Source organism: Ursus arctos, unplaced genomic scaffold (genome assembly GCF_023065955.2).
Source record: "Ursus arctos isolate Adak ecotype North America unplaced genomic scaffold, UrsArc2.0 scaffold_31, whole genome shotgun sequence".
NCBI classification, from domain to species: domain Eukaryota; kingdom Metazoa; phylum Chordata; class Mammalia; order Carnivora; family Ursidae; genus Ursus; species Ursus arctos.
This window is the reverse complement of record NW_026622997.1, coordinates 14,933,483-14,959,649: the sequence shown is the minus strand read 5'-3', so window position 1 is coordinate 14,959,649 and position 26,167 is coordinate 14,933,483. Positions and strand designations below refer to the sequence as shown.

Sequence of the window (26,167 nt, the reverse complement as noted above, 5' to 3'; positions counted from 1 at the left end):
ATTATTAGCTACAGATAATGAAAACTCATTTTCAGACTCCCTGTCTGATTTTTGGTCTAGAACTCTGAGTAGAGTTCAAAGACTGCTGTGACAAAGCTGTAATGGAACACCTTTCATTCCCAACTATCTGTTTACATTAAACAAGGTTTCTCAGTGCTTCCATCTCCAACAAGGAGCAAGAGAAAAAGGGATAGAATTGGGGCTGAAACCTGATTTTAGCAATAAGCAATACTCACTTGTGGATACATGGACAGCTTGAAAAGGTGCCATCTTTCTCAGGGCGCCTGGGTGGCACAGCGGTTAAGCCCCACATCAGGCTCCTCCCCTATGACCCTGCTTCTTCCTCTCCCACTCCCCTTGCTTGTGTTCCCTCTCTCGCTGGCTATCTCTATCTCTGTCAAATAAATAAATAAAATCTTTAAAAAAAAAAAAAAGGTGCCATCTTTCTCAGTGAATTTCTCCAAAAAGCAATGCCTTTTAATGTTCAGTAATCAAAATTTATAGTATTCATCTTTTTTGATTAATTATATATAATAAATTGCTGTAATTATAACTAACTTAATCTAGGGGGAAAAAGTATTTTAGCATACTTATAGTTATAAGAAATTTCTTTAAAGGTTTCAATTTATACATACTTTTTCAGTGGTCAACTTAAAGACTTTTAAGCCTAAAATTATATTTGGATAAAATTTGGGAGCTGACATGAATGAAAATAAAATTTTAGAGAGAAATGAGATTACTGTGAAATTTCCAACTGTTAAAAAGGAATATATTCATGTATTTTGTAAGTCAGTATTGGTAGGCATAAAACCACCATGGTATTTAGATTCCATTGCTTAAAGTAGACATGTAATAGTTTTAAGTGTTTATAATTATAATATGCCACAAATGACAACCTTACAAACTATAAAACTTACAATGAAAAATTTTACAGATCAGTTTAAAGTGTGTGAAGAGTTCTTTTAAAAATATAGATACATAGATGGATGGATAGATATAGATAGATAGATAGATAGATAGATAGATAGATAGATAGATAGATAGTACTGGATCCCAAAAAAATCTGAGATCACTGATGTAGCAAGTGAGTAGTCTCCTGGGATATTCTGATGTGACATTAACACACACTGGACGTTTTAAGTTTTCCAGATGCTCTGAGGACTCAATTTATCTATTTAATAGTGCTGAGGTATCAAACACTGCAGCACTGTAATTTACTTATTTTTCCACTATTTTAAAATAATATTCACTGAACTAGCTGGTTAAGTACAACTGAGTTTAAATGATCACACTATGACTTTGTGTCTCGGGGGAATATATAACTGGCTGGCGTCAAATGAAAGCTGTGACCACACGTGAGAACTGTTTCTCGTGTTAAGGGTTCTTCCTGATTTTTTCATTAATCATCTAACCATTGTTTCTCTGCTTTTCCTAAAACATTCTTCTTATTCATTCTTTCCACTTGCCTTCTCTTCAGAGGAAAGCATAATTAAACCAGTTGAAAAACTATCATGCAATGAAAGTTTTCCTGAAAAATTAGAGGACCCACAAGGTAATTTCTGGGCATTCTAGATGAGTACAACTTGTTCTTTGAATATCTTGTCCAATTTTCTTTTCCATATTTGCCCTGAATCCTGTCATACAAGGCCACTATGAAGGCCAACCAAGGTCACCTGCTTTTAGAAGTCAGACCAGGGCTCAGAGAAAGAGAAGCATTCCACGTCATCAAGAACACCTTTCTTCAGTAGTTGGGATTCTAAGACCAACTTGCTCTCAAAAAGCTCTAGGCTCATCTTCTTAAATTAATAATGACAATTTATATAAATGAAGAAAATCTGAGAATAAGAATTAAAAGAATATTTTCTAATTTTGTAATCAGTATTCCTGGAAAATCTTTTTTAAATTTCTGAAATTCATTTCTTACGCATTAACAATCATTTAAAAGTTAATCAGGTTAATAGAGATGGTGGATTTCCTAGAGGTTCACTGTTGCTGATTTAAACAGTGCTAGCTATTGGCTCCAGCCTAAAAATTCGCAGCTCACAAGGTACTTCAAAAATAATAAGCCAAAATAATGAATTTGCTGTCCATTTTTCCTTAGCAACTCTCTCCCAGCAGCCTACTAACTGTTCAGCACGTGGCTTTTAGGATCTCACATATCCCCCCACTCCCCATTTCGTCACTCAGTAGCCTTGTGATTGTGGATAGGTTAGTTAGGCTCCCTAAGTCAGTGTCCCTGTCCGTAAAATGGAGGACATGATATTTGCCAAGGTTATTATTATATAATCTTCCCTAGGATTTTTGTCACAGTAAGCATGCAGGGTCTGCTGAGGAGGAGGGGCCAGAGCAATGTTTCGAAGCTGTCACTGAATGTGATCACTGCCGTGGACTTCCTTTCAAAATCCTTTTGTAGTAAAGGGCTGATTAGTGATTTAGAAACGGGTACTCGGGGCTAAAAGAAAGGTCAAATTAGGCAATTGTGTTTATGCAGAATTCAGTAGTGTTAAAAACTGTACAAACTGCTGTGTTCACTGTATAAATTCTCACCTCTATAATAATGCTGTTTGACACTTGATGGTTCAAGAGCACACACTTACTGAGAGCCTCCCACGCACAGAGCTGTGACAGACATCAGGGACAAGAAGTTCAGAGGCCAGACTTATGAACCAATAACACTGTAAGAAATGCGTTAGTCGTAGCTGCCAAACAAGCAGTTCCTCGAAACCGCCATCATGATCAGAGCTCTGTTCCACCTCCTTGCTGACAAACGTGTCTCCTTTCCTGCACAGCAAGGCTCCTGGAAAGAAATTATGTTTCTTTTCCTCTTATTTCCAGTTTGCTCCTCAACTCACTGTAGTCTGTCCTTAGCTGGCCTCAGGCCACTGGAACCGCTCCTGCCAGGTCCTGACATGATCCTAGTGGCCAGATCCCATAAGCAGTGCTAATCCCATCAGATCTCTGCCTCGTTCGGTCTTCCTTCTTTCTTCACACGCTGTATTCTCTTGGATGTTCAAACCCTGCGCCTCCTATCATCTACCCTCTCTACTCTCTCTCCTCCGTGGGGTCCTTTTCTTTCCTGTCCCTTAATGCTGATGTTCTCTGGGCCTCTCTTCCTGGATCTTTGCACATCCCACAATCCGTCTGAGCTGGCTCTTCCAATCCCATAGCCCCATAAGTGCCATAACTTGCTAATTCCCTATTTCCAAGCTGGCGCGACCACTACAACTCCAATATCCCATAGGCACCAAGTCTTTCCAACAAACCTGTTGCTGTTCTTAGTCACCTAAGATACAAACTGAGGGCTTAATATTCCTCTTTCCCTACCCCTCCTACCCCATACACCCACTCAGTTCTCTTCTCCATGGCCCCCGTGACTCCCTTAGTTCAGACTCTCATACTCTCATTTCAGCTCTAGCAATGACCTCCTGTCTTCTGCCTTTAGATTTTCCCCCTTCGTCCATCACTCTATTGCCCCCATGATGATCATTCACTAACAGTGATGAGGATGAGGATGATGAAAGCTGACATTTATCAAACACCAGATTCTATGTTAAGTGCTTTGCATACATTTCATTCAATCTCTACGGCAACCCTATGAGAACAGGTGCAGTTACCATAGTGATTTTACAGAATGAAGAAAAGCACAGGGAGCACGGCAGGGCTGGGGACCTCCTGGCAGGAGACATACTGAGGTTAACAGTGGAGTCATAAAAAAACCTGGTATGTTCAGGGCAAACAGCCTTGGGTGCACGTTCTGGCTTCGTCACTTACTGTGATTATTTAGGCAAGTTCTAAGAGCCACAGGTGTGGATAAAATAGGCATTTAAAAGGGTCATTATATGGCCTGAATAGGACTGTCTGTAAAGCTATAATGCAGTGCTTGACGTGGAGTCGATACTCAAAAACCAGAATTGGAATCAGGAGGGGGGTAGTATTCGTTACTCTCTGGTGCTTTAAGATATTCACCTTCTGACTATGCAACTTTATGATACGTCATTAGGAAATCTTGGAAGTTATGCTACTTACAATCAGTCAGGATATATTCCTTCCTTTCTCAAAAAAGAAGTGGGGTCAGCCGGCCAGAGGATACACTTAGCACCTCTTGGTGCAACAACTTCAGGTAAGAACAACTTTATAGTTTTTGAGATTTCTGATCAGAAAGGAGCTCTTTCTAAGTTTATACCATCACTTTCCCCAAGTGAAGACTTAAATTAGTCTCACCTTATAAACACAGTACTAACTGTTTCTGGCAAAATGTCCTTTCTTCTTCTGAAGGTGTGATTTGAGGGTCTGTCATAAGAGCTACCTCTAATTAAGTGGTTCCTCCTCTCTGCAGGCACATGTTATGCCATTTAATCTTCGTAAAGCTGGATGAGGTAGCCCTTCTACAGAGGAGCTTGACTAGATCTGGCTATGAATGTTCTCAAAATTATTCTAATCTAAAACAGAGGTCCTCATGAAAGCACCTCAAGCAAAGGCTGAGGCAGACAGAAGTTTGGTAAGATACAAAGTTGTAGGGTAGTATCAAAGTTCACCCTAAAAGTAATCTTGCAGCGTGTCCTAACCAGGAGCTTATCTTGAAACTCCTGATTCGAGCTGCCAGCCTTTAAAGTTCACACTGTTGGGAGCTAAAACTGTAAAAAGCACTGGACTTCTGTAATTTACGATCTCTAACCACAGAGTAGAACTAGTAAACAGTATTCAGTTACCTTATCTGTGAAAAGCATTGCTTCCTTATCCCTCTACTGAAACAAAATATGTAAGTGAACACTTGATATACAGCAACAATTTTTTTTCTTTTAAAGTCTCAGGTATTTTAAGCCAGCCTTACAGTAAGTCACCAGCCATGGCTTAGTAGCAATTTTTAAAATAAAAGCAGAAAATCATAATGTTTCAAATTATTTTGTTATCTGAGTACCTGCTCTTATAAAGTGAAAGTGGGTATTTTTTAAACTATTTTTATAAGATACTGAAGGCCTTTACATATTAAGTATTCTGTCAGATTAGCATGCATAGTCCTGTTTATATTTTTTTAGTAAATGCTTTCTCATAACTTTTCATCTCTTCATTTACTCTGCTCATCAGATATTCCTACAGATGGTGGTAGGAGGAAAGGTAAAAAAAAGAAGTAAATATTAACCACTCTCAAGTGGTCAATGCAAATCCTTAGGAAAACACTGCTCTGTAAGAGATGTGTCTTCCAGTACTCCCACTTGGGTGGCAGTTTCCCACAAGAAAATAAAACCAGGTCATTACCATATTTACTCAACTATTTCCCCTTCTCTTGTAGTCTCCCCCCCTCTCTGCTCCTCCTTGTCCTTACTCTCATGTTTTGAGAAGAAAAATCAAATTAATTTCTTCCAGCTTTCCCATGTAATCTCTCATCCCAGACTTCCCAACAACTCCTTCTCCCCTTGCTCTGATGGTAACAAGAACTTTGAGGAGGGACTTCTTTCCTAGACAGCCACCCTTTACAAGGGCAGAGAGGGCCCTGTTCTAAGTGCGCTACATTCATTAACTCGACTACAGAAGGTACTATTATCATCTGTTTCACAGAGGTTTGTTTCTTGCTCAAAGTGACACAGTGGTGGCACTGATTAAATTCTTAACTACAGGTGAACATCTTTCCTTTAGCAAACATTTTCTACAAGAAGTTAAATGCCCCTGATAGGACACGTGTGGCTCTTAAAATAAATGCACAGCAAACCTGAGAGGGCTGTCTGCCCCGTGCTCAGGAGGGGCAGGGCCTGGTCTGGCTTAGACACAAAAGCATTTCTTGCCCTGTCATGATATCTCAGCTCCTTTGTCAGCTACTAAGTTCTTCACCAAGGGTGCTTGAATCCTGAAACTATTCTCTCTCAGACAGGAATCCTAAATGTAAACACTATACCCTTCTTGGCAAAATGATTCCCTCTTTAAAGGTTTTTAAAGTATCTGCCTGGACACAGTTTCCCTCAAATGCATTTAGGACTTGACGTAGCTACATCACGACCTGGAGGAAAGCGCTCTGTTACTCCCCATATCCCGCATTTTGCACCCCAAGAGCATCACCCTATTAGCTGAAGGTTCTCTGAATCACCAGGGCTTATGGCCTCTCTCCCCACCTCCTTCCCCTCCTACCCTCCCACACGCACGCTCCTCCACGCCCGGTACCATTTTGGCCTGCAGACCTCAGGTGTGGGTTCACAAATTTAACACACTGGTGCTAGTCTACATTCCCATGGGTTAGAACTAAAGGGCCATTCCTGGAAAACTTGGTTAGCGGTTTAACCAGTTTTTCCTTAACAGTTAAGGGTTGACTGGCTCTCCTAAACACTTTGTCCCTACCTCATTTAGCTTTTTATTGACTATAACCTGGAGAATTTTAAACGTGGTAACGGTGAGAGGATAGGACAGGGTGACTGTCACCGGGGCAGTTCCTCACTTAATGCTATATTCCCCTTAAGCTGAGGTCAGCAGCACACTGGACCCACACTGCTCCTATAATCTCCCCTCCACTCCCAGTTTTACAGAAAAAGTGTGTGTGTGTGTGTATATATATATACACACACTACATCAACAACAACAACAACGCAGGGAAATCACACAAGTAAATCCGGTATAGTGCTAGGTGTACAAAATGGTTAGACTCATTTCAAAATTGGCACTTAAGAGTTTAATCCAAGAGCGACAGCCACCACAGTGTGAAAAGATACTTAAATCTCAAACGGAAAGATCCAACATCCCTCTTTAGATGGAATACCTGATAATCAGCTGTAAACGTGAAGTGAGGGCGGACAAGGGAAGGACTGGAGAAGAGACTGAAGTTCTCCGTAAAATGATTTATTGCTTTGTCATTTGAGATGTTAAAGCAAGTTTAGCTTGTAAATTGTTCTGATAAGAACAAATATTTAACAAATTAAAATTTCACAAATATTAAATTAGCCAAATGTATGAATAAAACAAACCTTATGATGAAAGGTTTGGATCTTAGGAATGGCTCACCTTTTAAAGGAATTGTTTTCACCCATCATTTTCCCAATTTAAAAAATGAAGTTTCTTGCCTCTAAAAACCCCATTTTCATGTTTAAAAGAAATCTATGATGGGATCCCAACTGTGTAGCTCCATGAAGCTGGAGACTTATAGGATTCACAATTACAAATAAATTATCTGTAGTGGGTATTACACTTGGATATTAGATGAAACCACGATGTGATTTCACAAAGTCACCGACACTCTAGGTATTGCCTGTTGAACCTGAACCAAGAATTTTCTTGGTCACCCTGGTCGATGTTGCCTACCTAAATGTGTTAAGGCATTTGAGTGAACCCAAAAAAGAAACAGCAGCAGTATCAGAACTGCAAACCAGAAATATTGGCTCTTAAGCTACTGAGAATTCTGTATCAACATAAGAGTACACTAGAATTTTTAGTTTTAATATTTAAAAAATCTTAGAGACCACTGAACTCATCTTTTAAAGATAAACTCTAGACTTCCCCATAAAATAAAAAGATAAATTGCTTGATTTTAAATTTGATAATCAAATGAATAAATTTCTAACTTCCAATTCTCATTTCTTCCAGAATATACCTGGAACACAAAACCTGGTCGGGGGCAGTTTTCAGGACCTACTTACAACCCTACAGCCAAGAATCTAAATATTGTGAACCGTGCGCAGCCAGTTCCCTCAGTGCATGGAAGGACAGACTGGGTGGCCAAGTACGGTGGCCACCGGTAGGAGTCTCATGTGAAACCCCACAGCATTGCTCCATGGAATCCATGCAAATCCCCTGACCCTGGGAAATGTCTACAGATGTCTATTTCTACTGAGTTCTGGAAGAAATATGCAGTAGTGGGTACTTGAAGAGCAAAAACCATCTCCTATTTTCTTTCCTAGAAATGAAATGCATTTTCTTAGCATCAGGTTGTCCACAGTGCTGATATATGGGTAGGACTTTACAAAGTATTGAATAAACTATTTGCCAAAGTATCAAGTATTTGATCTACAAATTAATAGTTACTAAATATGGTAAGAATCTTTTTTTAAAAAGGCCTTCAGAAAGTGTTTAGAGTGTTTTAATTTTCATGTTATTTGCTATATTAATTTAACATTTCATCAGTTGGCCTCAAAGGTTTGTTTTTTTATAGCAGTTAGGTAGACTTCTGTTGGCTGTCAGTTACGGTTCTTACGTGGCTAAGGCTCTGCCCTACCAGTTTGGCAATGGCAAAAGATGCTCATTTATCATATGCTTTTCTACTTTGAAATTATGGAAGCGACGGTAATTCCATCTTGAGCAGGATATCTTTCTTAGGAATAAATTTATCTTTAACATGAAGATCTCAAAATTATGTGACCCAATTTTAGCGGAGAGTCTGTTTGATTTTGACCAACACAACTCCCATGAATTCATGGTGACTATCAAACCCAATGGCTTGAAGACTCCCAAATCAACCAAGTCAGGGCTCTCTCATCTTCACATCATTAAGAAAGTTCTTGAAACTGTGACGTGTGTTCATCAGACTTTGAAAATACTTTGCTTCCATGTTCCTACTAGACACAAAAATGAGGTGTGCCAGCTTGTCCCCCAAAGCAAATTCTTGCTGCTGCAGATCACTGACCTGTCTCTGACCTTGACATCTACTCTGAAGAGCAAATGCATTCAGTTGCTATAGCAGTGATTTCACTTAGTATAATTTTTTTTCTTTAATTTCTAAACTGGTACTTTATAAAAATAGACATTTTGAACTTGGAACTACTCTATTTAAACCCGCCATTTTGTGGACTGGACATTAGTACTGTATATTCTTTTTAAAGAATAATAATGTCATCAACTGCTATTTTTATGTATTTTCTGACTCTGTAACAAATGCTAATGTAATTGGTACCTTGTGGACATTATCCAAAGACATCATAAAATGATAGTAATATGGTATTTTTGTATAGAAGATTCAGCTCACCTTGCTAAAAAATGTTAAAATCTGAAGTTATTTATGTTGATGGTAATGGTTATATATATTTGTACAGTTTTAATTAATGTCTCAAAGCTAAAAAATTATTTTGTGTTGCTGGGAAGCTTTTATACTTCTCAAAAGATATTAAAATAAATATGGTTAACTAGTGTGTTTTTTTTATACTTTTAAACTTTATAATCTGAGGGCTATTTGTCATTTTCATTATAGACTTGTTTTTCTAGCAGTTTTAGGTTTACAGAAAAAATTCATTCGGAAGTACAGTTTCCTTATACCCCCCCTTCAGGCCCCTTTCCCAATTTTCCCTATTATTAACATCTTGCACTAGTGTGGGACATTTGCTGTAACTGATGAGTCAGTATCAGTACACCTTTAGTCCACAGTTTACCTTAGGGTTCATGCTTTGTGTTGTATTTTCTGTGGGTTCTGACAAAATACATAACGGCATGTATCCACCACTACAGTATCCTAGAGATTAGCTTCATTGCCCTAAAAATCCCATGTCCTACCCACTCATCCTTCTCTCCCGCCCCCGCAAACCTCTGGCAACCACCAATCTTTCCATCATCTCCACCATGCTCCTGTTCCAGAATGTCACATCGTTGGAATCTACACCGGTTTCTTTCACTTAGCAAGATGCATTTAAGTTTCTTCCATGCCTTTTCTTAGCTCGATAGCTCATGTCTGTTTCTTGCTAACTAATATTTCATTGTATATATGCACTACAGTTTATTTATCCATTCACCTACTGAAGAACATCTTGTGTTCAAGTCTGGGCAATTATGAATAAAGCTGCTCACCCCAGTAGCAATAAGCATATCTAGCATCCAGATCTTGATTTCTAATACCAAGGTCCAGTAAAAGGAACCAGGGCTTTCTGGAGAGATGGCTGATTCTAGTACTGAGCATGAAATACACAAGCTGATACTGGAGATCTGATAGTGCTAGGAAGTAACAAAGTTATAAAAAAAAAAAAAAAAGCAAAAGCAAAACCCAACAAGCAGAAGCAGCCCACATTGATGGGCTAGGTGAAAGAAACATAGGAGCTAAATGGATGAGCTCCTAATGGCCAAAACTGTAATATTTGAGAAAGAAAATAAAGAAGTCACTGTATTATAACCCAAAGTGGGAAATACATATCCTGGGGTCCATACTGATATAAATAAGTGAATAAATAAGTAGGGGAAAAGAGACAAATCTCCCATGCAGAATCCTAAATAATTTATGTAAATACTCTGCCTTCAAGGTGGAAGAGTACAACTCCCCAATCCTTAAGTACAGAATGGGCACGGTGACTTCCTTTCAAAGAGTACAGTATGGGGGGGGGAGGAATAACTTTACAGTGGAGAAGCCTGATTGAATACTACCTCAAGCCAGATAATCAAGGTCAACATCAACAATAATACCACGTTCATATACGTGATGTTAATATTATGTGATGAAAACAGCACTTTGCTCCTAAAATTTCCTAAGTCCAGTCTAACCATAAGGAAAACACTAGACAAATTCTAACAGAAGAGCATTCTACAAAACACTTGGTCAATACTCTTCAAAACTATCAGGGTCATCGAAAACAAGGCAAATCTGAAAAACAGTGATAACCAAGAGGAGCTTAAGGAGACATGACAACTAAATGTAATGTGGGATCCTAGACGAGATCCTGGAATAGAAAAACAATATTAGTTTTTAAAAACTTAGAAAATCTGAATAAAATATGGACTTTAATTAATTTACCAATATTGACTCAGAGTTCTAACAAATATTTTATGCTAACCTAAGATATTAATAGAGAAAACTAGGTGTGGGGTATGTGGGAACTCTGTACTGTCTTCTCAAAACGGTCCTAAAAAGTCAAGTGTATTTTTAAAAAGTAGATTTGATCTATAAATTCAGCAAATATTTACTAAGTGCCTACTAAGTACTAAGTGTAGTATATATGGTAATGACAAAACGGTCGTTTTCCCTGACCTCACAGAACATATATTCTGGAGGCAGACATTAAATAAACACACATGAAATTGTATATTGGCAAACTATGATGGGGTTAAGATAAAGAACAGAACAGTAGGAAGACTAAAGAAATCTAAATGTTGAGAGACAACTGAATGGTTTTAAGTATAGGAGTCAAAATATACTTGAAATATGCCTCTACCTGCTGGGTAAAGAAATAATTGTTGAGCCAAACCATAAAAACAAGGAGTCCTACTAGAAGATTAAATGATGGTGAGGCTTAGACTTGGGTACTGGCAACAGTATGGAAAAGAATTAAGCATAACTGTTAATAGGAAGCTACTGGGTTTTAGTGTTACTTTCTTGCTGCTTTATAGAATTTTCTCATTGGTTCAATATGTTTTTAGTTGCTTGTCTTGGATTTTTCTAGATAGATAAATATATTAACTGTTTAAAATGTTTAATTTCTTTTTTCCAGTATTTATACCTTATTTCTCATGTTTTACTGTTTTGTCTGGTGTCTCTAGAACAATGTTGATCTTGTCAGTAACAGCAAATATATTATTTCTAACTTTAATATAAGGCCACAAGATGAAATAAATGGTAGCCAATAAAAACCTAAGGCACATAATATGCTCGAGTGAGTCAAAAAGTACTTATATTAGTGTCAATTAATTTTGTTCAGATTGTTACCTAATTTAAAAATACTTATGAAAAAGTTCCCATTCATCATAACAAAGGCATAAAATATCCTACAATACTCTTAACAGAAATACAAAGAACTAAATGAATATAGATCTAAAATATGAAGACATTAAAAACAAAACTAAATTAACAACCAGAAAACAACATACAAAATGGTAATAAGTATGTATCAATTACTTTAAGTTACTTTAATTGGTCTTAATGCTCCAATCAAAACACACATGGTGGCTACATGGATTAAAAAAAAAAAAAAAAAGACCCATCCATATGCTGTCTACAAGAGACTCACTTCAGATCTAAAGACACATGCAGACTGAAAGTGAAGAGATGGAAAAGATATTCCATGCAAATGGAAACAAAAAGCTAAAGTAGCAATACTCATCAGACAAAACTTTTAAAACAAAGGCTGCAACAAAAGACAAAAGCATTATTACATAATGATAAAAGGGTCAATCCAAGAAGAGGTAGAACATTTACAAATATTTGCATACCTAACACAGGAATACCTAAATATATAATGGAAATATTAACAGACATAAAGAGGGAAATTGACAATAATACAGTAATAATAGGAAATTTTAATACCCCGCTTACATTAATGGACAGATTATCAAGACAAAAAAGTCAATAAAGAAACACTGTCCTTAAATGACAGATCAAACCAGATAGACTTATTAGATATACACAGAACATTTAATCTTCAAGCTGCAGAATACACATTCTTTTCAAGTGCACATTAAACATTCTCCAGGATCACAACAGGATCACACTGGACCACAAAACAAGTCTCAATAAATTTAAGAAGACTTAAATCATACCAAACATCTTTTCCAAGCACAACAGTATGAAGCTAGAGATCAATTACAAAAGTAAAACTGAAAAAAAACCCGCAACACATGGACACTAAACATTACACTACCAAGCAACCAATGTGTCAACAGAAAAAGAGAAAATCAAAAAATGCCTTAAGACAAATGAAAATGGAAATAAGACTTTCCCAAATCTATGGGACACAGTAAAAGCAGTTTTAAGAGAAAAGTTTATAGCAATAAGCAAGAAACAAGAAAAATCTCAAATAAATAACTTTTCACCTAAAGAACTAGAAAAACAACAACAACAACAACAACAAAGCCCAAAGTTAGTAGAAGGAGGGAAATAATAAAGATCAGAACGAAATACAAGAAAGTAATAAAGAAAAAGAGAGAGAGAAGGGGAGGGGAGGGGAGGGGAGGGGAGGGGAGGGGAGGGCAGGGCAGGGCAGGGCAAGGCAAGGCAAGGCAAGGCAAGGCAAGGGAAGGCAAGGGAAGGGAGGGCAAGGGAGGGCAAGGGAGGGGAAGGGAGGGGAAGGGAGGGGAAGGGAGGAAGGGAGGAAGGAAAGAAGGAGAGAAGAAAAGAAAGAAAAAAGAAAAGAATTATGAAACTAAAAGGTGGTTCTTTGCAAAGATAAACAAAATTGGTAAGCCTCATCAAGAAAAGATGAGAGAGAGAGACCAAATCAGAAATGGAAGAGAAGTTAAACTGACACTACAGAAATACAAAGGATCATAAGAGACTGCTACAATTATACACCAACAAACTGGAAAGCCTAGAAGAAATGGATGAATTCCCAGAAACATACAACCTTCCAAGACTGATAATGAAGAAATAGAAAATATGAATAGACCAATTACAAATAATGAAATCAAAACAATTTAAAAACCACCCAAAACAAAAGTCCAGTACCAGACAACTTCACAGATGAATTCTACCAAACATGTAAAGAAGAGTTAGTAACTATCCCTCTCAAATTATTCCAAAACATTGAAGAGGAAGGAACACTTCCAAACTCATTTTATGAAGCCAGCATTACCCTATTACTTAAACCAGACAAAGACATTACAAAGGAAGAAACTTGTAGGCTAACAGCCCTGATGAACAAGGATGAAAAAAATCCTCAAAAAATATCAGCAAACCGAATTCAACAATACAAAGGATCATACACCATGATCAAGTAGGATTTATGCCAGGGATCCAAGAATGGTTTCAACATCCTCAAATCAATCAACATGATACATATTAACAAAACAAAGGATAAAAACCATATGATCATCTCAATAGATGCAGAAAAAACATTTGACAAAATTCAACATCCATGCATGATAAAAACTCTCAACAAAATGGGTATAGAGGGAACACACCTCAACATAATAGTCCATATAATGACAACCCACAGCTAACACCATGTTCAAGTGAAAAAAAGCTAAAAGCTTTCCTTCTAAAACAAGGAATAAGACAAGAATGCCCACTCTCACCACTTTCATTCAACATAGTCCTAGAAGTCTTAGCCACAGGGGCGCCTGGGTGGCACAGCGGTTGAGCGTCTGCCTTCAGCTCAGGGCGTGATCCCGGCGTTATGGGATCGAGCCCCACATCGGGCTCCTCTGCTATGAGCCTGCTTCTTCCTCTCCCACTCCCCCTGCTTGTGTTCCCTCTCTCGCTGGCTGTCTCTATCTCTGTCAAATAAATAAATAAAATCTTTAAAAAAAAAAAAAAAGAAGTCCTAGCCACAGCCATTAGGCAAGAAAAAGAAATGAAAGGCATCCAAATTGGAAAGGACGAAGTAAAACTATCATTAGTTGTAGATGACATAATATACATAGAAAACCCCAAAGACTTCACCAAAAAACTATTAGAACTAACAAATGAATTTCAGTTAAGTTGCCGAATACTAAATTAACACAGAAAAATCAACTGTACTTTTACAAACTAATAAGTTATCAGAAAGAAACTTAAAAAAACAATCCCATTTACAATTGCATCAAAAAGAATAAAATACCTAGGAATAAAACCAAGGAGGTGAAAGACCTGTACTTACAGATACTGATGAAAGAAACCGAAAATGACACAAATAAATAAAAACATATACTGGGCTCACAGATCGGAAGAATTATATTGTTAAAATGTCCTTACTACCCAAAGCATCTTAGAGGTTCAATGCGATCCCCATCAAAATAAATGCATTTTTCACAGAACTCAAAGAATCCCAAAATAAGACCCCAAACAGCCAAAGCAATCTTGAGAATGAAGAACAAAGCTAGCAATCTTGAAAAAGAACAACAAAGCTGGAGGTATGCTCCCTGATTTCAAACTATACCACAAAGCTACAGTAACCCAAACAGTCTGGTACTAGCACAAAAACAAATACATAAATCAACGGAATAGAGGGCCCAGAAACAAACATGCATACATCATCAATCCATGACAAACGAGGCAAGAACAGACAATGGGTAAAGGATAGTCTCTTCAAAAAATTGTGCTGGGAAAACTGTATAGCTACATGCGAAAGGATAAAACTGGACTACTATCTTATACTATATACAAAAATAAGTTCAAGATAGATTAAAGATGAACATAAGACCTGAAATCATAAAACTCCTAGAAGAAAACCTAGGCAGTAAGCTCTTGGACATCAGTCTTAGCAATATTTTTTAGACCAGTTTCCTATTCAAGAGCAACAAAAGCTAACATAATAAATGGGATTACATCAAACAAAAAGCTTTTGCACAGAGAAGGAAACCAACAAAATGAAAAGGCAATCTAAAGATGGAGGAAGATATTTGCAGCAAATCATATAACTGATTAACACATTAATATCTAAAACATACAAAAAAACCTACACAACTTAGTATCAAAACAACAAATAATCTGATTAAAAGACAGGCAGAACTTGAACAGACATTTTTCCAAAGACATACAGATGACCAACGCACATGAAAAGATGCTCAATGTCAATAATCAGGGCAATGCAAATCAAAATCAAAATGAAATATCATATCAGTCAGCATGGCTAGTATCAAAAAGAAAAAAATAACAAGTGTTCGCAAGGATGTAGAAAAAGAGAACTCTTGAGCACTGTTGGTCAGAATGTAAATCGGTGCAGTCACTATGAAAAACAGTATGGTGTTTCTTCAAAAAATTAAAAATAGAACTACCATACAATCCTGCAATTCCACTTCTGGGTACTTACACAAAAAACCCCAATCTAAAGAGATATATGTACCCCTATGTTCACTGCACCATTATTTATAATAGCTAAGATATGGAAGCAACCTAAGTGTCAAGATGATCACAGAAAGGCTAGCTTAGAACCCCAAATGCATCTAATCAATTAATATACGACACGTATTGCTTTTTTGTTTAATCTTTTTCTGTGCCTCTGCTCTCATAGTTCATATGACTGAAACACCTGGGGAACAAGAAGTCAGAACTAATGTTCACTTTTACCTGGCCATCACATAACAGGGTTTTGGGAAAAAAACATAAAGGTTAAGTCTGTGGACAAAGATAATACACAGACTGCTCTTCATTGCTCAAGAGAACACCCAGGCCACCTGTGGCATTCTGACCTTTGTAACACTAACTATAGCCAGTTGTTTTTCTCCAAACACATTTCCATAAAAATCAGTTTTTAAAATATCAAAAAGATAATACAATGTTCTGTCTACTTGATTTTCTTTGTCCATTTTCCTCTAGACTGTACAGGACTAATGTTTGAGAAGTTCACAATAATCTGATTCACCAGGGCATGAAGTCATCCCACATACCAATAAGCTATTTGTAAATGGATTTGTCCTTATAATTTAAACAACAAATTTGGTACATGATAAAAGGCAACTACTGGCTATATGAGGAACTGGAATATTTTTAATTTAGTCAAGTATTTGCAAGTATGTGACATCAAGCACCAACCCTTTCCCATCTAGGAGTAGTTTTTATTATTAATAGTGCGTGCAAGAAAAAGATCTGAAGTCCCAGTAGACCAAAAGTTTAATGAGTCATTGCTGTGACGAGGCTATTCAAAAATCTGATTTGATCCCAGTTGTATTAACAGAACTGCATGGTCTAGGATATACTACCCTGGTCACACCCAACTTGTGCAGAGGTCTGGGTATTATGGTTTAAGAATGGGCCCTGGCAGATGACATGTCAAAACCACATCACATAATAAAACAGGGATGGGAAAACCAGGACTCCTTTCAAAGAGTTTAAGAAAACATATAAACGTGATTAATAAGTGCCTGAATTGTACTATAAATCCAACCGATACCAGTTAGGGAGGAGGTAAGTAGCAAATATCCCTTTTCTTTTGAAATGGGAGAAAACTAAAGTAAGGAATACCAGAATGAGTTAATGCTCAGTGCTGAAAACAAAAGAAAGTGAGGTGGAAATGTGTCAGTGTCCAGTTAATGTGTGTAGAGACCAAACCCAGTAATTCAAGTTTCAGACAGGTCTTTAGTTTCACATTTATAGATTAGCTAGTTAGCCACATTTTTTTTTTTTTTTTGGTTACACAGTCCTAATCTTAGAAATCCTCACTAAAGGATCATTTCTAGGACAAGCTTCAATGCAATGTATAATCTCAAATCACAAGTAACTTTCCGTGGTCCTTACTGAAAATAGGTAATTACTAAATAAAATATTAACAGAACACTTTCACATTCCTATAGCTTCAAGCTATACACATCTCATTCTACGTTCTAGACAACTCTGGCAACGAAGACACCATAGAAAATATTACTTACGGTAAACTTTATTTTCATTGATATTTCATTTGACATAATCTCAACGTAGGTCTGTGCTCTAGGATGAGCCAAAGAACAGCAATCCTAAAGCTCTTGTTCTGAGTAGGGCATGGGGTTTTGAGGCCCCCAGTGTTGATACCTAACATTTTACCCCTTGAGACATTACCCAGAGATACAGAAAGAGGCGACAGCATCATGTATAAGAATCAAACTGTATGAGAACATACAAGAAGCAGCTCTTGGGTGACATACCACCCACCTCTTTAAGGTTGTAATGATAATGACTGATTTCTTCTGGAAAATTCAATGTTGTTTTTGTTCTGTTAAGTAAAATGTCAGAATATGTGAAAATGCTGCACTTGTTTCTCTTAATACACTAAAAATAGTGGAAGTTTTTAAATTCTTCATGAGTCCAAGCGGGACATGACTACTACTGATGGGGTCTATTCAACACACTAATTCCAAGTTTGGCGACCATCAGCAAACTGTTCAAAAGAAACACATAAACAAAAAATATCAGGTAAAGGACAGAACAGGCACTCGACTATTTTTTCAAGAAACTAAAACTGCAGGTCCTTCACAACTACATGGTGAGGAAACGCCAAGGCAGAGCAGGCACAGGTGAACCTCCATTCCTGGAAGTACCAAAGAAATAACATGCCGAGGGGCAGTTTTGCACGCCACTTGCCTTAAAACTGTACATGTGAATCCGGAGTTCCCAATCTAACAGCCAATAATTCAAAGAGATGAGTAAACTGAAGGCTGGGAAGACCAAGGTCTCTCCAGGGTCACAGAGCTAGTTAATGGTACATTAACAGCCTCCTAGTTCACTGCTCTTGACCTTGGTCTACACGGACTATAAAGCATTATGCTTGACAGCATCATAACTAGGATCAAAGTCAGGTAAGGGATCTTCCTCCAGATGTTTAAAAATTCTGTCCTCAGAGTATCTGTATTATAATTAAGGAATATATTTTTTGTTTAAATAATCTGGTTTGAGTTTTATAACCAAAGGTAATTAGACAGCAGGATTTAATCAAAATTCCCTTTTAGGAAAATGTTCAATGATAAAGGATGCCCAGACAACTCAGAAATATGGAACTCATGCTGAAAGTCGCAGAAAGAGCTGCAGTCATGGCTTTGCATGAAGCTCCTTCCGCTGGAGGCAGGAGCCGGGATGGACCAGATCACAAATGTGAGAGCAAAATCATGAATGCACTTCATTTTGGTGTTAAATCAACTACTGTTTCTGCAGCCTTTCCTATTTGTGTGTAAATTACATCACTTCAGTGATGTCCACCATCAGGCATGTAAAGTAAAATTTTGAATGTACAAAGTCTTAGGGGGCATGAAACTAAACTCCATACTGGTGAAGAACAGCGAGAGAAAAGAAAATACCTGGCACCAGCAATTAAGCCCGCAGGCATAAATTTTCCAGAGTGGTAGAATCTCATTCCCATAATGCCAGCTAAGGTTCCAGATGTAGCTGATGGGAAAGAGAAAAAGAACCAAAGATCATTATATCTTATATGCAGGAGAACCAAAGTCCCACCCCTCTTTCAGGGGCCAGACCCCATCTCATACTATCACCTCCTTCCCCAGGGCTACCCTTGTTCTGTGGGGGTAAGAACAAGTATTGGAACGTACGGCCCTCACTGTATTGAGGGCCAAACGACCTTCCCGGCCTCACCTCCTACCAAAGCCATAGCTTCCTCCCAATTTGCTGCAGGTCTTTTTTTCCTATTCCTTACTGATGTATTTACACTGTAGGCTCTTCTATTCAACATCTGTTAAAATACCTATTATGTGCCATGCACTGCACTAGGGGCTGGAGGACAAAACTATCATTAAAAAAGGTCTTTAGGGGCGCCTGGGTGGCTCAGTCATTAAGCGTCTGCCTTAGGCTCAGGGCGTGATCCCGGAGTCCTGGGATTGAGCCCCACATCAGGATCCTCTGCTGGGAGCCTGCTTCTTCCTCTCCCACTCCCCCTGCTTGTGTTCCCTCTCTCGGCTGTCTCTCTCTCTGTCAAATAAATAAATAAAATCTTAAAAAAAAATAAAAATAATAAAAAAATAAAAAAGGTCTTTAAACAGGGGTGCCTGGGTGGCTCAGGGTCAAGATCCCAGAGTCCTGGGATCAAGCCCTGCATTGGGCTCCCTGCTCAGCGGAGTCTGCTTCTCCCTCTGACCCTCATCCCACTCATGCTTTCTCTCACTCTCAAATAAATAAGTCTTAATTTAAAAAAAAAAAAAAAAAAGGTCTGTAAACAGCAGATCCAGCCTATTCTGGAAAATCGGGAAAGGATTTGCTGAGGAAGTGAAGATCAAGCCAAGATCTAAAAAGTAGGTGTGAATGAGCTAAAGGGGGAAGAAAGCACATTCCATGCAGAGGGAATAATACACCCAGGGCCTTGTGGTGAGAGGGAACTGAAGGCTAAAATATGGCTAATGAGGAAAAGGGGCCATACCACAGAGCCTTGACAGCCATACTAGGGATTGTGTTCTTCATCCTCAGAGCAATGAGAAGCCATTAAAAGACATCAGACAGAAGGATACATGAGCAGAATAGAACCGTTGAAACAAAATTCTAGCTGTTCCATGGAGAACAAAACGGAGCGAAACCAGAGCATGTAGGGATACCGAGAAACTTGCTCAGGAATGCAGGAAAAATACAGGGATAACTGGGAAGAGAACAGTGGCCATGGAGATACAGGAGGCAATCTAGGATATGTGCTGGAGGTAGTGTCAATAGGACTTACTGGTGAATGAGATATAAAGATGGAGGGGAGGAGAGCAAGACCCAAATGGATGGAGAACACCAGAAGACCAGTGTATGTGAGGACAAGAGGTCAGGTTTGGGCAGATGCCTTGAGACAACTAATAAAAGATTTCAAGCACGCAACTGTATATGTAAGAGTAAAGCTTGGAGAAGAAATCCGTTTGTGAATCAATGACCTGTTTCAATGGTAATTTAAGGCCTGCGCTCCAATGAGCCAAGCAAGAGGGTATAAAGAATAAAGAAAGAGCCAGGTCTTGAAGCGCCTGGGTGACTCAGTCAGCTAAGCAGCCAACTCTTGATTTCGGCTCAGGTCATGATCTCAGGGTCGTGAGATTGAGCCCCATATCAAGTTTCATGCTCGGCGGGGAGTCTGCTTGGGATTCTCTCCCTCTCCTGCCCTCCTGCCCTTCCCCCTGCTCACTCGAGCTCTTTAATAAATAAGTCTTTAAAAAAAAAAAAAAAACAGGTCTTAAGAACTTCAACATTTAATGGCCAAAAAGGAAGATGGGTCAACAAAAGAGAACAAGAAAATAAAAAGGAAAACAAAAGAGTGGAAAATGGATTGGTCCGCTATGCTGAGAAAGCTAACAGGCCACTAGAATGAGGATTAAAAAATGTACATTGCAAGGGTGCCTGGGTGATTCAGTCGGTTAAGCATCCAACTCTTGATTTCGACTCAGGTCATGATCTCAGGGTCCTGGGATTGAGCCCTGAGTCAGGCTCCTCTGTGCTCAGCAGGAAGTCTGCTTGAGACTCTCTCTCCCTCTGCCCCACCCCGTTTGTGCACGCACTGGCGCTCGTGTATGTGTGTGTGCACTTTCTCTCACAGATAAACACAGATCTTCAAAAAAAAAACGAACACTGGATTCTGAAAAATCCAGGTCACTGGCACAATCAGGGAAAGCTATTTCCATGGACAAAGGAGACAAGTACAGAGACTGATGTGGTCGAGAATGTGAAGGGGAGGAAATAAAAACAAGCAGTATAACAGATTGTTTTAGAGAAGTTTCTGAAGGGGGAAGAAGGGCAACAACTGGAGAAGGAAGTGGGGTCACGAGAGGTCCTGTTTTCTTTACTGGGTGAGAGAGGACACATGTGAACACGAGCAGGAGGGATCCATCTACAGGGTGGAATCCAAGTAAGAGATGGCATCTTTGGCAGTGTAACACTCCAGAAGGTCAGGGAGCAGAGACTCAAAGCCTGGGTGGAGGGACAGGCCTTGGAGAGGAGAGAAACAGCACAGCAGAAGGCATGGACGCTGAAGCCCCTCGTGATGAATGCTGCTCTTCTTTAAGTAGGCAATGAACTCATTTGCTGAGAGTGGAGGAATGGAATCAGAAATGGGAAAAAAGAAGTCTGAAAGTCATTCAGGAGCTTGAGTGCGGGAGCTGAGAGGCAGAGCTGAGAGCTGGGCCCCTCCTCCTTCTGCAGCACACCCCATATCAGCCATTGCTGACCTCGCCTGCCTAGCCCATGGCAACTCGTGCAAACTGCTCTGTTAACATGCTTGTTCTCCCCACCACACTTACAATAACCAGAACTATAGGTTTTCCGACTCTGCAGATTTGTGGAGACAGTGAGATGGCCACACTCCTAGTGCAGCGTCTGATACACAGGTGGAGCTCAATAAAAATGCACCCAAAGCCACCCTGATAAGTAGTAATCTTCCCTTCTCAGCACTCCTCACTGTCTGTGCAGCTCACAGGGCACTTCAGCAGCCCCGCAGACTCACGTTTCACGTTAGTCAAGGTAAAGGTTCCTTGAGGCCAAGGCCTATGCCGTACATTTAGCTTAATGCTAAAGGGCTAATAAATGATTTCCAAATGTGAAAAATGCAATAGTGATGCAAACCTAAGCCTGACATGTGATCCTCTGGGAATGCTCAAGCATAGAGTCTTCAGTGGGCAATCAAAATGATTAAGAGACATGTAACTGCCTTGCACAAGTTTATTATTAATTTCATTGGCTAAATCTAAATTCATGAGGCATGAAAACCCTTCCATATTCTGTACACAGAAAATAAACAGACACCAGTACAACTCCCCCACCCCCAATTTTAAAAATTCCCTAGCACTTAGCAGAAGTAATAAAACGGTCTTCATGTGAAGAACCTGTCACATTCCACCAACCCAAAGCCTCTTGGTAAAGTATTCTGGATACATAATTGTATGGGGGAAACAGTGACGCTGACATACCTAGAAACACCCAAATGTTCCTCGGATCCTGAGACAGCTGATAAGCACCTAGGCCTGCTAAACTACCAAAAAGCAGCCCAGCAGCCAGTGACGGGACACTACCTGTAGGGAAGCAAACAGAGTTCTACATTATAATGTCAGACGCTCATTTCATTAACAGAAGTCACAAGATTTCCTCCCCCTACAGAGGAAAACCTCAGAGAGAATTTCTCTCAACACAGCTCATAACCAAGGAGCCCTCAAGCAGGAAAATGTTTTGGGGAATTTGCTACTTTACAGAGAAGACAGGGTAATATCACAGTAATCCTCTCTTTTTTAATAGACAGACACATCCATCTAGGGCAAAAAGAAGGGCTCCTAACCAGGCCTACCTTTCAAAGGCTGGAAGTGTCCCCAGGCAGGACCTCAGGCAAATCCCCAAAGGAGAGGGAAACAGGAGCAGTGAGTTTAAAATAAAAACAAAAACAAAAAACTGGAGAATAAAAATTCTGGTGTGTGTGTGTCGGGGTGGGGATGCAGGCTAGAAGGAGGTAGAAACAGCACCTTTACTGACAGACCTGTCTGAAGAGGGGACTTCAAAAAATGAGAATGTAAAGACAAGAGGTTTCTTCCTATTTAGCACAGAGATACTCTGGGGTCAAGCTAATGTGTGGTAGTCAAAGATAACAGCGACCTACTACCACCCCTGCCCAGCAGCTTTAGATAAAAAAGCCAAGAACAAGTGAATAGACAAGAAGCCTGCCTTAAGTCAACCAGATAATGGAAAAGCAAGTGCAGGAGCAGCTATGGGACTGACAATAACCCTGCACTCAAGCTAGTGGGTTTAAACAAGTCAAACAAGACTGCACTTTGGGGACCCTGGGGACTCACTCTTTACCAGCAACAATGTGAAAATCTTAGGAGGTTAAGTCGCTACAAGCCATACCTGCTTTTGCATAGCCAATGATCCCACCAGAAGCAACCAACGCTGCATAGCCAAAGCCAATCCAATGTAAAGGCACTCTGAAAAGGAAAGAGTAAGAAATCAGCGCCAACCATGGCTAAAAAATAAAAAAACAATCACAGGATGGGACTAAAACGTCATCATCCAGAACAGTCCTATCACTGTACAAATGAACATAAATCCCAGAGGTTAGATGACGTGCCCTAGTCAGTGAAAGAGCCGGGACTCAAACCCAGGTCCCTGGCCTACATGTCCATCCTCCCATACCCTATGCTGCCCAACAGTCTATTCCTATGGCCCTTTTCAGATAAGAAAAGAAGCTTTGGTTTTGAGAAGTTGCTGGCTATTCCTCTCCCATTCACTGTACTTACAGTGGGCCAGAGTCCTTTTGCATTGTTCTTTTTCACTGTGACCAGACACAAGAGTACACCAGGCCGGCACCTGTGAAGGAAGGGCTGAATGAGAGGTGGTTAACTGCATGGCTCTCTAGCAGTCAGAAGGAAGTGGACCCAAGTTCCAGCTCCACCCCTTACTTGCTAAGAAGTAACGGGCAAGCTACCAACCTGTCCTAGCCTCAGCTTCCCTCACTGTACCATGAGGATAAGAATGGTACAAATTTCCTAGGGCTCCTGTGAGCATTAAATGGGGTAATAAGTAAAAAGTGCTTAGCACGTAGTAAATGCTGAGAAGATACTAACCGTTTTGGTAATAACTTCCATTCTAACACAGGCCTACAGGAAACTGAACGCAATTCACTGATCAGGTCTGTACAGGTAATGAGTTTACCTTTATGTCAGCTAACCAACTTATTACTAAATCAGAAACTAAATATCCCCTTAATTCGACTATTTAATTGCCCCTTTCTGCCCTTGCTCAAAGAATTCAATTACAGTAATAGTCAATACCTTGCAAAACTTTGGCTATTTACTTTTGCATCAAATCATTGATCTTTAGACTAAGATCGGTGAGGGGGTAAAATACTGGAAAGCCCAAGTCATAATTAACGTAGGACACTTCGCTCTTTGCGAAGTAGGGTGTAACTCCTATTTTCTTAAAGAAATGCATTTGGTATCCAATAAGGTTTAGCTTGAAAGCAATTCATACCCGTTTTGTTTTAAATTTTTAATTGTCGGGCAGCGGGGTGCTTGGAATTGTGCCAGTCATTATTTCCAAGTAGCACTGAGTTACTGAGACTTTCAAGGAGCTGGAGCAATAAAATCCCCAGGAAACTGATCACCACTACGCTACATCTGTAAGCATTTGTCTCAAGAGCTCAGGGATCCTGCAAGATTCACAATCTATTTTAAGGAAAGCACAAAAATGCGCGACTAGAAAGGCACTATGACGCAGCTTAACGCTCCTGACTGGATCTGGGGGAAGAAGAGTGGGCGGCAGCAAAGCCTCTTATGTAATCCCCAAAAGTAAAAAAGGTATAGAATAATAATTCCCAAGTACCGAACCGCTTTGCCGTAGGTCTGCACGGGTCGACAAGAGCACACAAGCCGTAAGGCGGACAGACGAAGTCCCGCCGGAAACGTCGTCGCACGCACTGCGTCCCGAGGACAAGGCGGAACGTGGGGCGGGGCGGAGCCTGCAGCCGGGCTTGAGGGGTGGAGTCGCGCCGTGCGCATGCGTCGCGGGGACTGGAAAGGCATGGGCGGGGTTTGAGGGGAGGAGTCACAGCGTGCGCATGCGTCCCGGAGGCGGGGCGGGGCATGGGGCGGGGCATGGGGCGGGGCATGGGGCGGGGGTATGGGGCGGGGCATGGGGCGGGGCATGGGGCGGGGCATGGGGCGGGGAATCGCCCTGAGCCCCGTGAGGCCGTATGCAGCCGGTCCCACAGGGCTGTCCAGCTTTGAACGTCGGCTCTCCAAAAGCCTGCCAGAAACCCAGAATTGAAGTCGGGCCTTGCAAGAGGCATCGAGAGCACGGATCCCAGAGAAGGGCATCTGAGGATGGATTCTGAAAGACCCTATTAATGGAGGGATTTGTGGTTCACCTGGTGTAAACCAGAGGCATGCCATCTGGGAGGATTGTCACTCTAGCCCAGATCACGTTTTTTGCCTACAATGGTAACAACCACTTTCTTACTGCAGAGATGGTGGCCGCAAGCCAGGGTGTTTACTTTAGGGTGTTCACTTGAGCAGCATCTTAAAGGAGGAGAGAGGGTAAGTTAAATATAATTTCCTACAACCTCTCTGTCCCCCAGTGTCCACAAAATATTATCCCCATTCCCACTACAGATCTGCTTTTCTTCCTTGCGTTTCTTGCAGGACCACTCAGTTGCTGTACACCAAAATTTGTGTTTATCCTTGATGTCTCTCTCTCCTTAATCTCCTATAAGAATCAACATAGATAAATCTTATAAATACAATCTTGACTGAAAGAAGGAAATTGCAGTTCACACATACCCCCAAAGAAAAACTTTCCAGTTGCAGCAGTTCCTGCCTTTGAGATAACAAAACTGAATCTTGTGTTTACCATAACTGATTGTAACCAGGGAAAGCAGATAACAACCAAGAAGAATTTGAGTAATTCCAGTATGCCAGACCCTCACTGAATTACAGGAAGATGTTAAACAACCAACAATGGCACTTAAATCCAGCTCGGAATGGCTGTAGGGATGCGTTCCTCCCTATGCAGGGGTAAACTTAAACCTTAGTTACAACCACTGTGATCTTACCCCTGTCCTTTAGACAAAGAAATTGAACCACAGAGAATTAAGTAAATTTCCTACAATCCTAGTCCTTGCTGGAGCTGTTATTTGAAGTAAGGTCTGTCTTTCAAAACCTACATCCTTAACTTCACATTACGTTGCCTCTGTGTCATTCCTCAACCAAAACACAGCATTTCTGTGTGTGCAGTTCCACAGTTTATCGTAAAGTAAGTTGGTCTCTGCTCTGTTTCAGTTACAGAGTAAATCAAATCAATGATTTGCATTCAGTAATGTTTCTAGTTGGTATTAACATATTTTAGGAAATAGCTCAGCTCTAAACTAGGAGCCCACTGAATTAATTACTGGAACCCTGAACCACAAATGTGTCAATGGAGTGTGACCAAGATTGTATAAGGGACAAGTTTTTA

At 39.9% G+C, this 26,167-nt stretch overlaps 2 protein-coding genes across 9 annotated transcripts in view; one reads left to right on the top strand and one right to left on the bottom strand.

The window, feature by feature from the left end:
- Window positions 1-7,806, top strand: part of MAK (male germ cell associated kinase) — a 55,519-nt gene extending 47,713 nt beyond the window's left edge. The window contains exons 13-15 of the mRNA XM_026511483.4: window positions 1,478-1,552; window positions 4,001-4,120; window positions 7,564-7,806. Of these exons, the coding sequence (XP_026367268.2) occupies window positions 1,478-1,552; window positions 4,001-4,120; window positions 7,564-7,718 (350 nt within the window). The 3' untranslated portion in view covers window positions 7,719-7,806. The remainder of the gene's footprint in view (window positions 1-1,477; window positions 1,553-4,000; window positions 4,121-7,563) is intronic.
- The window catches only part of LOC113264443 (transmembrane protein 14C), a 100,223-nt gene extending 75,532 nt beyond the window's left edge, over window positions 1-24,691 (bottom strand). For 4 of the 8 annotated variants that reach the window (XR_008956693.1, XM_057305085.1, XM_048225496.2 and 1 more), the window contains exons 1-5: window positions 24,539-24,683; window positions 23,455-23,524; window positions 23,066-23,142; window positions 22,141-22,242; window positions 18,565-18,652 (exon numbers count right to left, since the gene is read on the bottom strand). Coding sequence is in view for 7 of the 8 variants with exons in the window: in XM_057305085.1 (XP_057161068.1) it covers window positions 18,565-18,652; window positions 22,141-22,242; window positions 23,066-23,142; window positions 23,455-23,477 (290 nt within the window). In the remaining variant the exon portion in view is untranslated. Of the gene's footprint in view, window positions 1-17,158; window positions 17,652-18,564; window positions 18,653-22,140; window positions 22,243-23,065; window positions 23,143-23,454; window positions 23,539-24,538 lie in introns of those variants that run through there. The other 4 variants (XM_026511480.4, XM_026511482.4, XM_026511481.4 and 1 more) reach the window with 4 other exon arrangements.
- Window positions 24,692-26,167: the final 1,476 nt, after the last annotated feature.